General features: G+C 42.2%; 1 protein-coding gene across 2 annotated transcripts in view; it reads left to right on the plus strand.

Annotated features, from left to right (window-relative positions):
- The first annotated feature begins 13,326 nt into the window (after window positions 1–13,326).
- The window catches only part of pcsk2 (proprotein convertase subtilisin/kexin type 2), a 28,777-nt gene continuing 22,940 nt past the window's right edge, over window positions 13,327–19,163 (plus strand). The window contains exons 1-2 of one of the 2 annotated variants that reach the window (XM_071537201.1): window positions 13,327–13,571; window positions 15,669–15,773. In XM_071537201.1, coding sequence (XP_071393302.1) covers window positions 13,386–13,571; window positions 15,669–15,773 — 291 coding nt within the window. In that variant the 5' untranslated portion in view covers window positions 13,327–13,385. The remainder of the gene's footprint in view (window positions 13,572–15,668; window positions 15,774–19,163) is intronic. The other variant, XM_071537202.1, reaches the window with a different exon arrangement.

The following is a 19,163-nucleotide window of genomic DNA, read 5'->3' on the forward strand; positions in this document are numbered from 1 at the left end:
CGTGGTGGATCAACCAATGTAGGTTCTCAAAGGTCAAAGGTGTCAAACTCCCCCATGTTTCCATGAGAGCCACATGCTGCTCACATACAGTGGGACCATAGAGAATCATGAAGAGCCCTCTCAGCTGAGGGATACTGAAAAAACATAGGTGTATGTGTTCATACGCAGTCATGATGCATACACACACACACACACTTACACACATGCACACGGCCACTTTCCCACATGCACAGTTTTTTTTAAATAGCATTTCTTTGCATCCGTTGTAACCTTTGTTCAAGGTAATTGATGCTTAAATGCCAAGTGGTGGTGTTATTCACTGCTTAATGATTTTGTGTCTCGATTCCTGGTAATGTTTACTCCTTATCACCTTTTTCCCTAGAAAAGCTTCTCTTCCATTATGCCCCTCTTGACGATCCAGTGTTTTCAGTAAACATCTCCTTTTGTGTTACTGAAGCATAATGCCTGATCTTTAAGCGTAGCTAACACTCACAGGAAAGAAAAGGACAAAAAGCATATGATACGTCACTGATTGCTTGTGGCGTAGCCATGTTTACCCTCTGTCGTCTTGCCTATGAAAAATATCCATTGTTTGCTTTCCTAATGGACTATGCTCTTCCGTGGATAGCATATGTGGCTGTACTGGAAAGAGGCTTGGAAACCTCTAAGATACCATTACCATCAGTACTAATGTCCTTTTAAAATGGAAAGAGCATCAGGGCCCACACATACACACACAGACTGCTGTGTATGCTGCTTTGTGCTGTTTGCGTGATACAGCCCCATCGTCATCATGTCCCGCCAAGGTCAGCCGCCCTGTCCCCTTCCCTTTGTCACAGCCTTCTCACATTAGCAATTAGCCTCTTAGCAAAATCAGGACACTATGCACATTTCTAAATCTGATGAGCTGGTGTTAGTAATCTAAGTTGTATTCCCAGAGATCCTGGTGTTTATTTTGCTTCCTTTAGCTGTGTAATCATGTTATTATCCTGTTGGATAATATTTATTTTTTGGCCTACATAGAAGCAAGTGTCTGCTTCAAGGCTTAAACAAACACACACACACGCTCATGCACACACACATGCGCATGCACATTTCTGACAGTTGTAGCCAGTAGTGACTGTAACCAACATAGAGACAAATGGAAAGGATGACCTCTCTTGCTAATGCCACATTTTTCCCAGTGAGTCAGTTCTACATTTCTATGTGTCCAGACTGAGGACATGGAGTTCAAAAGGGTTTGTGACGGTGACCTTAGCTGTATGATCAGTTCCTGCTGTGCCTCAAAGGTCAGGTTGTCGCGTCAGACTCTCTAAAGAAACACTCCACGTTTTACACTGCATCATCAAACTTCACAGCCTGACTGAAGCTGGTAATTGCTCAGGTATCAGATTGGTGGTGGTTGACTTCGCTGCTGACTAAATGAGCACGGGAAATGGCAAAGTTGGCAGTGCCGTGCCTGTTTCATAGCTGAGGACTTGGTCCAGCTCAGGAGGCTTGATTAGAAAAATTAAGTTTGAGGTAATGTTTTCCTCGGTGTCCAATCAAAATCATCAACAACAAATGTCTTAAAGGTGTTTGATTCTGGCATGCTGGGGGGCACTCGGCATGATACACTGGTAATGGCAATTAAACCACTGCAGAAGCGACATCAACATCATTTCTGAACACATGCTGGGCATGACTGTCTGCCTCAGAAAATAGAATGGCTCATACACACATTTGAAACTTACTGTAAAATCTAAAGCACGCAGAGTGATATCATTTAGCTGATTACTGTTGTGCTTTTGACAATCATTCCATTAAGTGACACACAGCAATAGCTGCTGGCAAATGGCCTTTGTAGTATTGAGACCAGACGGTCACCCCATGCCAAACAGGACCCACGTAGAGTAATAACTTTGAATCTGTAAGCCTGGGTTATGGGGTGTTTTTCCATACTGTCAATGTGACAACTCTACAGTGACAATCAAATTACTGCACCTTTGTGCTATCCGTGTTAGGGCATGTTTCATTAGCAACACAGCAGGAGCTCAAAGACCAGGTGTATGCAGATAGAGGAGGGTATAAAGAGATAAGGCTGCCCCCCCAGATGTTCCACCAATTGGAGCAGCACAGTCTCACAAAATGTAGTGAAATGAGCAAAAACTCTGAAATGCAGATTATGTGCTGTGGACGTAAATAATGTGAAGATTATTCCTTCACCGTGGAAGGATTACGTGACAATACCACGAATTGGACATTCAGTGCATGGAAGAATAATGACAGAAAGGTTCGGCCTCTGTTGTTTGTCTGTGTAAGATTGCAAAGGGTGTCCCCTTAAACATTCCCTTCACAGTCAGAGTGAGTTAGCTACAGTTAATCAAATCAGGCTGATTAATTTTGTTTATCCTCTCTCTCTTTCTTTCTGGATGGCTGTGATTCATGCCTGGTCTTGATTTGCATGTCTCTTTATTCCCTCCTAGGTGGTACATTCATTAGGCAACACAGAATACTCACCTCTAAATAAGTAATACACAGAGGGAAGGAATTACTGTGATTATGCATCATCGCTCTTCACGCAGTTGTTTTATTCCTTCCTTTCCAATTATCCTAAATTTATATTCAGAATGTGTTTTGAATAACAAGGCAGGATTTGTTTTTGCTCTCTGGTTCCCCCTGTTCATCTCTATCTCCCTTCTCGCTGTACTTTCATCGCTGTTTGTGTGGAAAGCTGCGTGAGAACTGCACTGCTACAGGCTGCGTTGGCGGGTTGTTTGCCAGAGATCATTAATAATATAGGAGGATTTCTTTCCCCTATTGAAGCTGAGCCTTGGCACGAACCTAGCGAGTTTATGTTTCATTTGCACTGAGATTTATAGAAAAGAGTTGGGGCAGAGAGGAGAAATAATGTGTTTTTCATTGCTTGGAAGGAAAACAAGTGTAGAGTTTATCTTACCAGTTGGTGGAAAAAATCATAACACAGCTAATATGATGAATTGATACAAGGACATCACACTGATGCCCACAGTTTATATGTAAGAGAATTTGTGTGGTGTATTTTTTACAGTCTTTTTCCTGGGCTGCAGTGGGTTGAGACGATGCTTCAACCACAAGACCGAGGTTCAAGCCCCCGCGTTGGGAAGCATCCACCCTGCCAAGGTGTTCTTGAGCAAAACATTGGTGCTTTATTAATCAATAAAATAACATTTTATCGATATTATTCAGATGGTGCTTTGGGCTGTGTAGTGTGAGAATCAGGAGAAACTGAAATATATGGTTTAATTATTCAGTAATGGCCTAATGAACATCAGGAAAATGGCATTGGCATTGCAAATAATATAGTAAATGAATAGGAATCACAGGACACATCTTTTGCTTTACACTTCACAGGGCTTACCTGTAACACTTATTTACATGTTTTATGTTAAATGAGGATTATTTGCCTAAAGTAAAGACTCATGTAGCATTATGGTGGCAACATTTTAATGTAATATTGGCTCTTAAAGTACTCACAGGTTAAATAACTAGAAAATCAACATGGGAAAAGATATCTCTTAAAAACAGATTAATTATACATTGAAATCAAAAAAATAGTATTGCTAGGAAACTTTGTTTAGGCTTACACTGTGCTCAAATTTTGCTCAAGGCTAAGTACAGACACGAGCCAGAATATCAATTACATCCATATTAGCTAGCACCCTGCAGGGAGAAAAATCAAAACATCACAGCAGTGTAGTACTGGACATCACAGATAAGAAGCTGTGGGTTGTGGAAATCTAAACTACCTGTTTCCCACAGGACAGTATCCCTTCAACCTGCAGGGGTATGTAAACAGCACTTACATGGTAATACGATGATTTAGTTTTGCGCTGGAGGAAATGAGGAAGTATTGAATGGGGAGAGAGGAAGGGAATTGGAGGAGGGGAGATGAAATGCTAAATGATATGCTGATTTGCAGAAGGGGAGAGGGGAGGGCAGAGTGATATAAGAGCTGTGGGTGAGGGAAGAAGGGAGGGAGAGTGATGAGTTCAATTTAATCTTTTTCCGCGCTGTGTTGCGCTCTGTGACAAATCATGCCGGTGTTTCCACCTGAGCGGGCCTCGCTGTCTGCCACGCCTCACAGCACATCAAGCCCAACATAACCTGGTGCTGTCCCTCTGCTCCCTGCTGTATCTGCCTCCACAGCTGGTCTGATGGAAGAGATGGATCTGCACAACACAGTGTCACAGCCCAGTCTAATGTTGTGGATATCTGTTACTTGTAGAGTAGCTGCAATTAAATAGAACTCCCTTAATGACTTACTCTGACAACTGCATGTAGATAAATCGTTCCTGAATATCAGTGGCAGGAGCCTTTAGATCGAGGCTTGTGTGTACACAGAACAATGCCTATATTTGATTTATGCCCTTGGCATGCATAGGGGTTGGCCCTGATTGAATCCTGATTTACAAAGCCGATGCTTCTGACTGGACAAAGAACAATTTAACTGCCTGCTCTCATGTCTAGAAGACCATAGTGGAAGCTAAATTGAATGATCTAAGGCAAGAGATGTCAAGTGACACTGCGGTAATGACATGTCATCGGTTGAGGTTGTCAACCCCTTCCTATTATGAAGACCAGTGTTGTCTGTGGGTTTTGATATCAGTCTACCTACGATGAAGGCCACATCTTATCTCACACAACCAGAGGCAGGCAGTGGCTTCCTATGATATAGAGAGAGTGGAAGAGAAAGGGAGAGAGAGAGAGAGAATGAAACCATCGCAAGTGCAATTCCTGACACTATCCATCCTGCAATCAATGCGGATATAATACTCATGATCCCCCACTCACTCAGAGTCATCCCAACCCACAACACTGGCTTCCACTGATGGAGAAGGAGAACAGGGCTGCCTCTGAAAATAACAGCTTAACCACAGGGAGGGATAAGAAAGCTCATTTGCCTTTGTGTCTCTATCTCTTTCTCGTTCTGTCCTGCTCTTAATTTCTTTTTAACCTGTGTAACTAGCTGGGAGGGAAATTGCAATGTCTTAACAGGCTCACTGCACTTTTCGGAGGGTTTTAGTTGCCCAAGCAACTGAAGTGGAAAAGCCGCGGTTATGTATACATCTCCTTCCGTGTGTCTCCATCTCTTACATCTCCTTTGTATTCACTTGATCTCTTGTTGAAGGTTTGCATACAAGAGAGTGTTGGTTAAATCAGCACCTGAATGAGAACAGAGGAATAAGATCTCTGTTGAATCATAAACTAATCATAAACTCTGTGAACGACTGCATATAAAACACTTCCAATACAACATGTTTTGTTTTACATTTAGTGCGTGTTTCTGTATTGATCTCATTAAGCATTGAAAGCATACTACAAAGGGCATGAGTAAAGATCAATACTCTTGGCTTTCTGAGAGCTAGCGAACAATGCTAGTCTGGCTGAAAGGTTGGTGGCAGAGGGGGGTCTCCTCCTGAGAACTGCAGGGGCTTTGCCATGGTTTTGAGTTCTGTATTTGTGTGTGTGTGTGTGTGTGTGTGTATGTGAGTATCCGGCGAGTATTCGTCAGTGTGTAGTTGTTGGTCTGCTCTTTCCTGCTCTTGCTGCTTCTCATAGCAGAACACCGATTGTCAGCCTGTATCCACTCCAGTTTTGGCCCTGGGCAAGTGTATGACCTAGCCTGCCGCAGATGGACAGCCATGCATTTAAACAACCTCATTCAAGTTATATGACTTTTGCCAGAGCGGTATACCTTATCAATAGGGTGGGGTTAATCATACAGTACAATATAAGGAGTCAACATAGCAACTCTGGCATCTGACAGTACTTGAAGGCAGCATAATAGCTAGAATACCAGCTATGTGGCAACATTATGCTACTGCACCCTGATGGGGGTCATCCCTACGTTCCCTCAGCCCTATGTTCCCTCAGTCCTATGTGTTTAGGCAAGGAGCTCATATGGTTGAGGTTAGGGTTAGGGTTGCTTGCGGTCGAGTGGTTCCAGGGCAGATGAGGTGGTTGGGTTGAGGCATGAGGTCACTGGGGTTAAGGTTAGAGCAAGCTTGCGGTCAAGGCTGTCAGAAGGTAAGTTGGGATAGGGTTGAGGGCACATAGGGCTGAGGGAACATAGACACGCTCCCCATTGATGTTAGCATAACTGACGCATGCTGCACTGTTAGTTCTAGTGCAACCAAATAAATTAATCAATTTGTGGCATTTGGTCACATGCCACAAATTTTTTCACTTAGTTTTTCAGCCCCACTTTTGCGTTTTTGGTCTGCTGCTTTTCCATGTTCATTTGTTAGGTCGACTTAGTCGCAATTTACACGCAACACAATCAGCTGAGCCACACCAAAAGCGAAGTATTCACTTTGAGCCGCAACCGACCACCCCCTCAAATTGGTCACTTCTGAGCATGTCAACTAGTGGTAGCAAGCGAGAGTTCAACCCAAATATTTACTTTAGTTTAGATTGCTGTGTAAACGTTTAATAGCTCTCTTATTGCTCCAACATGGAGTTGGAGCAATAAGATTAAATTAATCCAAATCAACTGAGGAAAAACTATTGCTAACAATTGGTGAGTTCACTGATAAATCCACTGACAATGTCTGCCTCCTTCCTTCAGGCAGCATTTAGGGAGGGAGAAAGGGGGTCATACAACTTGCCAAATCCCAACACCACTATAATTAATTTGTTCTGGTAATGAGAAAGTGGGTGAAAGACGGAAGAAGCATTGCGCAATCAGTGTCATCTTCTTTGGCCAAATGGATTGGTTCTCGCATGGCGAACCCTGCGTGCATTTGCATAGTTAACTGAATTTCAACTTTTGTCCCACCTGTTTTACTGCATCGTGTGCTTGGTTCGCACCACATTCTATCCCAGCATGTGCTGAACAGCAAATTACTCACTTCTCATAGGGAATGAATGAAGGCAGAACTGGCCGGAGGATTGCCTTTGGTGTGGTTCGACACACACACACACACACACACACACACACACACACATATACAGTAGCTATGTCTATGGAGCCAGCTGGGCAGAGGAACTACCAAACAATGTGGGACTTCTTTTATTTTTTCACATCGGTGTTGCTGGACTCACCACCGGCCCACAAAACTCCCAGTACCCCAGATGGTCAGTGCACCCCTGTGGCTTGTTGTCTTGTCCTTGTCTAATCACCAAGTCAACATGTTTTCATTATTCTACTAGGGCCAATGAACAGAGAGCGGCTTGAATTTCTACAGTAAAATAAGCCTGTTTTCCTAAAAGTTATAGTTACATTAGTCCTCAATACTTGGGTGTCACAGTCTTAGAGTATTATGGCACACAGCGAGAGATGGGGCAGCAGCAAAGGCATACAGACACCCAATCCTCATACAATGTACTAAAGACATAAATTGTTGTTATTGTTGTTAGAAAATCCCCTCACACTGAAAGCGTAGAAGTGACTACTTCTCTTTTCTTAACAGAAATTTTCAGACATGACTAGAAGATGAAGAGGATATAGCACCTGTGACTTCCTGGCTGCTGGGGTGGTCAGACGCTTGCTGCTTTGCTCCTGCTTTTCTTTGAATTTCTGCTCTATTCCCCTTTTTTTTCCAAACATCCGCTGCTAATTTCTGGCTTAATGACAACTACTGAGATGGATCATCTGACCTATACTGACGGCTAAAGTTGCCCGTTAGCGATCTACTACTTTTAAACTTTCGGAAAATACTACAGCTGAACTACTGGTGTGACCTGCTAGCAGCCTGCTAGCAATACTAACATTACTAGCCTGTTGTGGTCGTGGATTTCTACGATGCCTCACGGTCCCAGCGTCTCAAATTCATCAAAACCCACGACGGACTCATTATGCCAAAACTGGCGGAAATATCTACAGGAAAACGCTGTGCTCCAGGCGAAGATTTTTACACTGGAAGCTGAGAAAGGACTACATGAGACACTCCCTATAACAACCTGTGGTAATACAGCTAAGTCTGGGGCTAACCAGAATGCTACCACTTATCAAAGCAGTGCTAACCAGGATGCTACCGCTAATATGCGAAACCTAGATGATAGGTGTCTTTCCCGAAACTTGCTAAAGCGGGACCCGAACAGACTGATTCCACTGCCACCTGGCATACACTTGGTGCTAAGCCAAAACGCAACCACAGAATGAGAAAAACGAATGATAACGTAACAAGGGGAAATACAACATCGCCAGATATGTGGCTCAAAAATAGAAATCAACCACTGTCTGAACTAAGTGAGAACGAGCTGGAAAGCACTTTTATGAATGGGAAACTTGGAAGAAATAATGATTTCGTTCACAAGGGGAAACGTGGAATTAACACCGGCACACAGAAGGAGCACAAGGCCCACGGAGACAAAGCATCTGGGCCAGAGGTGAAGGAGAAAGATATACCCCTTGTGGGAGATGGTGCTATCAGCGCTGTGAACAATGAAAGGATCATCGCATGCAGCTATCCAAGTGCCATGGTCAGTGATATAACTGAACTTTTCTCCCAGGTGTCTAACCACCCAGGAATCAAACAAGTTATTGTACATGTGGGAGCCGCTGACACCAGCAAAGGGGAATCAGAACTGCTAAAACAAGATTTCTCCAAACTTTTTAACAGACTTGATGAGCTAGAAATGCAGTCATTTATCAGTGGGCCTCTTCCAACAATTGACAGAAAGATAAATGAATTCAGCCGCCTACTTGCACTGAATACGTGGCTCTCTAATGCCTGTGAGTCTCAAGGGATACATTTCATTGATAACTTCAACCTGTTTTGGGAACGTGATGATCTCTTCAAAGGAAAGGGTCCCCACCTAAACAGACGTGGAATTAGATGGCTGACAGACAATTTTCTACACTGTCTGAGGCACCAAACATCTTCCTGCCCTACTCTCCATCAGCGAAAGGCTCCTCCGCAGAAAGAGTGCCAGCTCCAGGGTGACAACAGTGACCCTGCTCCACCTGCCCTCTCTGTGGATCCCCCCTCCACACTCCCCCCACCTCTGCCCTGGACTCCCCCACCTCTATTCCCACTCCCTTCTGACTCTCCAGCATCCCTGTCAGTACTCTCCTGTCTCTCCTCTTAGGTTCTCAAGCCAGATGGAGGACTTGGTGAAGTCTGGGAACTAGTTTCTACCAGCAAATGTAGCGAGTTTGCATCATTTTTTAATGACAAGATTCAAGGCATCAGACATGCTATTAACTCCTCAATGCCAAACAAAAAAGCATCATCACGGCAGTCTTCCAGAAGTAACTTGGTAGGTATGACACAATTTAATCCCATTGATGACAAAACACTCGAAGAAACTGTCTCCAATCTCAAATCATCCACCTGTTGCCTTGATGTTTTACCCACTAGCTTCCTTAAAACAGTTTTGAGCAGCCTGGTGAAAGAAGTAATACTTGTAGTTAACAATTCTCTCCAATCTGGCATTTTTCCAAAGGCTTTGAAAACTACAGTCATTAAGCCTCTCCTAAAGAAGAGCAGATTCGCCTGAACAATGACTCAGGCAAAGTCTCTGTTTTAGTACTGTTGGATCTTAGTGCTGCCTTTGACACTGTGGACCATACAATTCTATTACAAAGATTAGAAAACTGGGTGGGACTCTCTGGAACTGTCCTTCAGTGGTTCAAGTCATATCTTCATGACAGAAAGTACTTTGTCTCCATTGGAAACTGTGTGTCCGAGCAGATGGCCATGACCTGCGGGTCCATTTTGGGACCTCTCTTGTTCAATTTCTATATGCTTCCTTTAGGCCAAATCCTACAAAATAATAAAGTAGCCTACCATAATTATGCAGATGACATGCAAATCTACATATAACTTATCACAGGCTCATGGTCACAGGTGACTATGGACCTGTTGAATCTCTGTGTCACTGCATCGAACAAATCAATGACTGGATGCAACAAAATTTTCTCCAACTAAACAGAGATAAGACCGAGATAATTGTCTTTGGAGCACAGAAAGAAAGACAGAATGTCGGCTCTCACCTTGACTCCCTGTCTCTCATAACTAAGAGTCAAGCCAGAAATCTTGCCGTTATCCTGGACTCAGATTTAAATTTCAATAGCCACATCAAATCGGTAACTTCGTCAGCTTACTACCATCTAAAAAATATTGCAAGAGTCAGAGGAATAATGTCCAAACAAGACCTAGTAAGGCTTACCCATGCCTTTATTTCCAGTAGATTGGATTACTGCAATGGTCTGTTCACAGGGCTTTCAAAAAAAGCTCTTCAGCAACTCCAACTTATTCAGAACGCCGCTGCCAGGGTCCTCACGAAAACTAGGAAATACGACCACATTACACCAGTTCTAAAATCCTTACACTGGCTACCAGTCACTCGGAGAATTGATTTCAAAATCTTGCTGCTTGTCTACAAATCACTCTGTGGCTCTGGGCCCAATTACATCTGACATGCTTGTGCCATAAGAACCTTCTAGGACCCCCTGGGCTGGCCTACTGGCTGTCCCAAGAGTTAGAACAAAACACGGTGAAGCATCGTTTTGTTATCATGCAACACAGACCTGGAATAACCTCCCAGATGATATTAGACAAGCCCCGACTCTGACCACTTTTAAGTCAAAGCTAAAAACTTTCCTATTTTACACTGCCTACTCTACCCTGTAATGGCTAAAAACGTATCTTTTCAACTTCGCTTTTAAATAGCTTTCATTTTAACTGTTTCTGTTCAGGATCCCAACAGAGGTGACACAGGCAAGTACGAATTTTCATTTGTCTTGTCCGGGTAATGCTTACTTGCGCATGAGTGAACACTATACGTGGGGGAGACAGAGCTTTACCCTGTATGATTCTCATCCATCTGTGGATGGTGAGGTTTTTGACCAAGAGGATAATCTATGATTCTCGTCTGCCTTAGGCAGTGAGATCTGATGTAAATATCAGATCAAGAGTAGAATCAGGAAGGACAGGGGAAAAGAAAATTCAAGAAAAACATATGGGTTCACTCACAATGTGCATCTAAAAGTGGGAGTATTTGTTGTGTTCTTTTATCTTTCTATTTCACTTGATTTGCTGCACTAGTTTACTTTTTAAGGCTTTTATCTTTTGTATCTCTTGTCTGTACTTTTGCACTTTTTAATTGTAAATCCTTTACTGTATTTGTATTACTCTGTAAAGCACTTTGAATTGCCCCAGTGTATGAAATGTGCTATACAAATAAAGCTGCCTTGCCTTGCCTTGCCTTGAATCAGCCAATCAAAATAGGAGCAAGGATCAATCACTGGGGACAGCAGTGAAGAATGGAGTACTGCTGGAGAAGGGAAGATTTCTTCCTTGCCCAAGCTAAATAAATCATCTTGCCGCTGCACAATAGCAGGTGTGTGGGAGGAAGTCTGCAGGGAGCATGGAAACAGTGATTAGCAAAGCGGATCCACTTATAGAAAATCCACCTTCATTATTTTTTCCAGACCTCTACGATAACATGTGCTGTATGTTTTCTTGTGCTTTCTTATTGCCAAAACTTTCATGTAATACTACATAATAGTAAACATTTCACATGGCAATATGCAATAATGGTGATAGGTTAGCTTATGTGAAATGGTTGCATACTGACTTAACAGTGATGAACAATGGAAATAACAAAACAAAGTTCATAAAATATGTATAGGCATTTTTTATAAGGGAAATCAATCAGAGTTCAGTCTCACTTTTCAACCTTTCCCTGTAGAGATTATTTCACTTATTATTCACTTTGTATTATCCAGTAAGAATGCAGAGCATGGAAACTATTTATTTCTCATCCTTGAATGCACAAACGTATTTAAGATCGATATTATGAAGCAATGTTCTATTGATCTGTGTTTTATGAAATACAGTGCTGAAATATACGAAATGCTGTGAAAAGACGAGACGACCTTGACTGCCTTTGCGAAGTCTGGTTCGCCTTCGCTCCTGATCAAGACTGCAGACTTGTGTCTGATATGTTTGAGTCAGACAGATACCTGGGAAAATGTGACCACTTGACAGTTAATGTGGGTTTCAGTGGCTGACAGAATCAATCGTGAGACTTGAGTTGAATGGACAACAGATCTTCCTGTTGTGCTACACACGAACAGAAAAAAAAACCCTGCTGCAGTCAATCCACACATGTATGCACACACACGCAAACACACACACACACACACACACACACAGATTTTTGTTTAATGTAGAGCCAGAGGAACCGGCTGATTGTTAATTGGGCCAGTGGATAAAAGGGCTCAGGGGACAGAGCCATTTGCCCGAGGCAAGAACTTGGCATGAGGTGGCCATCTAGTCTCAAGTCCCTGTGGTTGAACTGAGCACACTAGAAACAATTAACAACCTTGCATTAGTAAATACACATGTTTTCCCCCAAAAAACCCAAACATTAGCTGCACATTATCTTAGGTTGCAGGGACATGAGTGATATTACAAATGGAGATTGCAAATTCACATGAGCACATTTCTCTCTCTCGCCCCTCTCCTCTCTCAACACACACACACACCCCTGTTACATCAGCCTACAGCCATCTATCCCTATACTGTACTTAGCAGCAGGGAAGTAGGGGGGAAGCTGTGGGGGAAGCTGTGATGTAGCTGCAGTCTTTTTAATGAGGAGCTCTTGTGAGAGCTCTTGCACTGGCCTTTATAACAACCAGCTGTTCACATCCAAATGACCACTTACAGCCCAATGGGACCTTCCTTACATTCCACTACAAGAAGAGGATTGGATTTGTAATAATGGAGGCATATGTCCAACCCCAAAAAGAACTATAGTTTTCCTGTAAATTTAAGGTGCTGTACAAATATCACACATATAGGAATGTTACAGAAATATTATAGGAATAGCCTATTCCTCCGTAAAGCACCACACATAGGGTCACTATAAACACACGATGGAGTACAGACACTATAAACTCCTATTGGAATGTTGTAGGAATATTAGTCGTTTTTCGTTCAGGTGAGGCCATCGTATATTGAAAATCAATAAAAAGCCTAACCACCCTGAGGATGATTAGAGGAATTCTCCAGGGTGCTGAAAAGTGTCCCCTTTCTCATCTGAGAGAGGAAACAACGGGACACACCCGCCGGAGCCCATTGGTACAACGTCACGCAGAGAAAATACCCGAGCGAAGGAGGTAAATGAATTACAAATGAAACGAGGAGGCGGAGAGAGGGAAAGCTGAGGATGCAGGTTTGGTCCATAACACAGGCTCCCCACTCGAACCACAGCAGCAGCAGCTAAACCTCGGTGAATAGGCTACGGTGCAACTTCCACTGGTCTCATCAGCTGACGACGAGGAGATGCGTCCGCAAAAGCTTTGATTCGAGCCCCCCCCCACCCCCTCCCATCTGTACCGAGGAGCATCCCGCACACTGAATTCACTCCGACGGGCAGGCAGACGGGCGAGCTGACACAAGCCAGACACGATGCGCGGATCTGCCCGACATGGGACAGCCGTGGGATTTATAGTGTTGCTCAACGCGCTGCTCCTTGCGACGCAGGCTGCAGAAGAAGGACTCTTCACAGACCATCTGCTGGTTCAGTTGCACGAAGGCGCACAGGATGAAGCGCACCAACTTGCAACACAACATGGGTTCCAGAGTGCCCGAAAGGTAGGGATGCTCGGATAAAATTGTGATGCATGCGTGTCAGCAATGAGCTATTTTTGTTTCTTCTTGATAAAGCCAACCGTTCATGACTGATGTATTGTTGCATATCAAAATGTTCATATCATCAATGATTTGGCTCCACTACTAAAAAACAAAGCTACTATCCTATCACTGTTACATATAGTCCACTGTATTTAGCCACACAGCCAGTCCAGTAGACCAGGTCTAATTACATACTGAGCAGGTCCTCGAGGTTTCCTTTTGGTTTGACTTACATTTACACTTTTGCTTTGACTTCATTAAAATGACGTCATCCCTACTAAAACGCAGGGCCTGGTGGCCATGCCGCCTAAAGGGTTATGGCCCCTAGAAACTTGACTCTGTTCAGGCCAAATTGGTCTATTTTGAAACACATGAGACATTCCCATTTCAGTGTCCTTTGATGGTCAGAATCAAATTAACCCGGAGTCATCCTGTAAAAGGTGTCTCTTTGAATAAACAGCGTAATCACCAAGGTGCCAAGGGATTCCACTCATATGGAGGCCTAGTGTGAGCTCATCCTTAATATGATGGATTTTATCTGTGCACATTCACTCACTAAATTTCATCAAAACATGCTGAGAATCTGCTTATATTTGTTGCCTTACTCAGATCCGCTTCTTTTTCTAAAGGGTAACCCTTTCACATGAAATTAATAAGAAATACATCTCTTTCTCTGTCTTTCTCTCACACCACACACACACACACACACACACACAAGCACACATACACACAAGCATACACACACACACACACACACACACACACAGCATATACACACATTACGTGCCTATGAGGGCCTTGTCTGAGTACATGGCATTTTACTCAGCCAGGCCAATATATCTTATTAAACAGCTTGATAAATGCAGCACCCATCACCCCATGTCAAAAAATGTAACAAGCCATTCATGGCTGAGCCATGGAAATAATCCCCTGACAGTGTGTGCCTTGTCACATGTCAAAATAAATGTGTGGGTGAAATTGGCTGGAGCGTTAGCCAGTGAGGCGTAGCAGCGAACAGAGGGGTGCTGGTGCTGTTATGAATGAGGATTTTCACCTCCACAATCAAAAATCCTGCTCCATTCTGCAACTCATCATAATTTGTGTGTGGTTTTGTTTTGAGGATGGCTATCAGCATCATTGGCTTCACTGGTGTAGCATCACCAAGTCTCTGATTGCTAGTTCCTTTTCTTGTAGGCACTAGATCGTCCCCCCATCCACTGCTCCCCTGCCTGCCAGGTTATGTAATCGGCAGCTATATTTGTCTTAATGGGATATGCATCATTAAACAATGTCTGTGCCATTTGAATTATCTGCTATTGTTGCTTAATTAACTAGACCAGGACACAATACTGGTACACACACTCACACACACATACACATATAAATGTGTGCACAAAGAAAGATAAAAGAGAGAAAGGAGAGAGAGAGAGAGAGATCTGCAATCAGCCAATATTAGACAAATCCTTAATGCCAAAAAGAGCATTCAGTGGAAGCCCAGTATTTTGGCAGCATTTTTCTTAGCTTTGTTGCTCTTTGCGTCACACATGAACCACAACTGCACTTTCTGGGGATAACAATAGAATTATAGAGAAGTGGAAGATAAGAATAATCCCCAATCCTTCCATAAGAATTTCATTTTCACATTATATCTGACAGCAAAATCTGAAAGCATTTATTTTGAGGATTGACCTGTAGCCTGAGTGTTACTAAAGCATAAGGGTCTTTAATCTGTGCACAGCGCCTTGGGGAAAGCTGTGGATGATGCATCTCATTTCCCTGCCCTTGTGATTTATTATGGTTGATTCCAGCACTGCACTCCACTGCCTTAAAATAGACCCCACACTAGAGCAAAGGGATTGGTACCCTTGCTACCTGAATGATGACCTTGTTTCCTTCTCTTCCATTTATTATCTATTCTGATTTGCCATTCACACACTTTCTGTCTCTCTGCCGCACACCCTCTGTGCTTGTTGCCTCTGTGTTATTGTGTATTTTTAATCTCTCTCCTCCTGTTCCTGCTCCTTCTCTCCTTCTCTCTCTCTCTCTTTATTTTCCCAGCTTCCTTTTGGAGAGGGGCTTTTTCACTTCTATCCCCAGGACACCTCAAAGAGGCGGAGCAAACGCAGCGCCCGCCACAGGCAGCGCCTCCAAAAAGACAGCAGGGTAAGCATACATGCATGCACACGCACACGGATAGATACACACAGGGAAATGTACACTGTGTCTTTCCTGACCACTGCTGCTGTCATGGCTTCCCTTTCCTTTGCATGACAATGGTTTGTTTGAGGCTGGTGTCTACATATATTACTTTGAAGAAAGAGGATTATTGCATCGTTATATTATTGCATTGTGCTGATATTACTGTATGTCTATGTAATTTTTAATTACACTATACTACAATATACAGTATTAACTGTTTACATTTTCTGCTGTGCAAAGTTGATGTCAGGAGCATTGGTCTGCAATGAATCACTTATGATTACAGCATTCATTAGGAATGGTTGTGATTAATTTCAGTGGTATCAGCACTTAGCAGCAGGAAATCATTCCATCAAACCCCATAGTGATAAAGATGTGCTGTCTTCGTCCATCAAACAAAAAGTTATAATTAATTCTTTCAGAGACTTAATGCTGAATAATGATGAAAACTGAATGAGCATGTGTCAATTGGCCATTTTAATGAGTTGTGGTTGATATGTAGAACACAAGCTGAAAAGACCAATGTTTGCCTTTGCAAATATGTATCAAAAATATATATGCAATCCATGCATATTTTACACTAAAATCTACTCACATACCAATGATACAATGAATACTGTTCAGGAAATCAAAGGCGAGTCATTTCTTTGCAGTTGTGCACCAGCAATATGTAAATGTCCATGGAGCATGTTCTGTAAACATGGATCTCATTGTAACACATTCACCTAGTATTATTTGGTAAAGACAGTAGTGCAGTCTTGCTTTGTAGAATTTATATATTCTAGAATCTAATATATATATAGCTATATAGATTAGAGAAGGTCGTCCCTGATTTTATCTCATCTTGTTTAGACTGCTGCAACTCCCTCTAGTCCTGCTAAAGGTTAACTAATTCAGTATCTTCTTTTAAACCACTTCTTAAAACACATTTTGATTGACTTGTTTTCTTATTTTTGATTTTTGATTTATTATTATTATTATTATTATTGTTGTTATTATAATAATTATTATTATCATTGTTATTATTATTATTATTATGATTATTAGTGGTAGTAGTAGTAGTATTTGCGTTGTCTTACAAGTTTTGTTCTAATATGAGATTCACCATTTGAAAAATGTGATACCTACTCTTACAAAATGACAACTGACATGAAAGTAAAACTAATTTTGGAAAAACATTTTTAAGTTATAAGCTATTGTAAGCTGTGTACCTACCTAAATACAAAAGATGGAATCTTTTGTATTTTTGAACAAATGAGTGATGAGCTTAAAGTTAAAAAAAAAAAAAAATCTAAAAATGGATACATACTGTATGTTCTTGTCTGTTTATCATCAAACACTTTGCTCTGCCTGCACACAACAGAGAGATCTGTGCTGTCTTCAAGCTCATCTCTAAAATAAAACTGTTTGGCTGTGTGCTGAGTGTGTGTTTAGTACTGTCCACTGTTGGAGGTGGGGAAAGCGGGGGTCCTGCTGCAGACAATGAACTAACCTCTGTAATTGTGGTTGTGAGAGGTGCTAATGAAAATAAATGTGAGCCACTCCACCGAGCTAATACGGCTAATGGAAGTGAGACAGCACGGACACGGGCAGGTCTACGTTCCAGATGCTGGGTTTTAATCAGATGCTTGACATGCTCATATGCAACACTGCAGTTATTGATTTCTGTGGATCTCTGAAATGGATGAGGTCAGCTCATCCGATTTAATGTTGCCTGTTTATCATTCTGAAGTGTCCCCCTCCCATTTGTCCGGGTGGTATAGTGACAGTGTGTGGAAATTTCACTCCTTTATGGAAAGAGTATACATTTATTTTCTTTTTTCTTAAAGATTATTTGTTGGGCATTTTCACCTTTAATCAATTCAAAGTAGAGATAGACAGGAAAGATTGTGAGAGAGGGGGAGATGACATACACCCCATACATACACCCCATACATTTATTTTCTGAGCCACATTTACACCACAGTTTGGTCAAAAGGAAACTATTATTTTTTATTAATTATTATTATTATGAACAACTTTGTTGCATCTGGACTTCTATGAAGAGAAATAATAAATGAAGGTAAGGTTATATGTAAAAGAAGAATGACACCCGTTTTAAAATGGTGTGTTGAGTCCATTTTGATTTGGAAGGAGTCGTTGCACACTCATAGCCTCAATGCAGTTAATACACCAAAAAAACAAAACAAAACAATGTTCCCACATAGCAATGTTCAATGCAGTGTCTATTGGATGTATGTGTTAGTGTCTTGGGAGCCCATTAGTTTGTAGGACTCTCTCTTAGTGGAGCATGCTGACCTACTTCTGACTCTTTTTGTCTCTTTTTATCTTTTCTCTGTGCCTCTTCTTCATGCCTTTAAGACTGCTCGCTGTATGTTGCTGCCCTTTCTTGTCCTCCCTGTCACCCTCGTCTTTTTTTCACGATGGCACATCCTTTTATACTATACATCCGTCTTCACATCCATGCTTTCCACGCATTCATCCATGTGTGCATGCATGTGTGTATCTATCCATCCATCCATCCATCCATCCATGCGTCAATATTTTTTGCATAAAACCATAAGACACTTACATTCATAAGCCATTTAGGACATACTAGGCACTGGTTGTGGGAAATAAAGGTGGATGATAGAAAAATGAATAAATCCATGTCCAACATAAGCAGCATCGCTGAGCCTCGAAAGACACATGATTGAGAAAGACAAAAGGGAAATGAGGATGAGGAGAAGGGAGAAAGACAGCTCAGCTCTTTGATTTGAGGTGAACTGAGGCGTTGCGAGTTCTGAGCAGGCAGTGGGCAAAGGCAGAGAGTGTGGCGGTGCACGGACTCTGTTTGATGATGTGAGTGGGCGGTGTGACAAGCTGGGTCAAGGCCTGTCTCAAGGGAAACACCAGCTACCCTGCCATGTGATGGAAGAAATTGATGATGGACAGACGGAGGGAGGGAAATGCAGGGACAATAAAGAAAGTGTTTGTAGATTATCTGCAAATGTGAAGCTAAAAATGAGACGACAGAAGTAGAAACAGGCAGATTTGACAGGTGTACAAGAGATTGAAAAAGGGTAAATGAAAAATTTGCTTCACCATTTAGAAATTTTCCAAGGCAGAAGGTAAATAAGCAAAAAAAATACAATGATTTTATTTTGCCTTTTGTCTTTGGAAGGATTTACTGATGTGTTGATTTATGCTTTCTGATTGCTGCACTTACGCTGTGAAAGAAGGATCTGGATGAATAGGCTTTGGCCATTTAAAAGGCTGTCTTAAGTGCTGCTCTCTTATCTGTGGTGGTAAACACATTGGACAGAGCCTGTGTCTCTCAGTCTCACTTGAGTAAATTTGCTATGGGTGAGCGCA

The sequence above is a fragment of the Centroberyx affinis genome, unplaced genomic scaffold, assembly GCF_046629955.1.
Source record: "Centroberyx affinis isolate AG114_WGS23_722 - 3 ecotype Tasmania unplaced genomic scaffold, CSIRO-AGI_Caff_v1 ptg002993l_1, whole genome shotgun sequence".
Taxonomy (NCBI): domain Eukaryota; kingdom Metazoa; phylum Chordata; class Actinopteri; order Beryciformes; family Berycidae; genus Centroberyx; species Centroberyx affinis.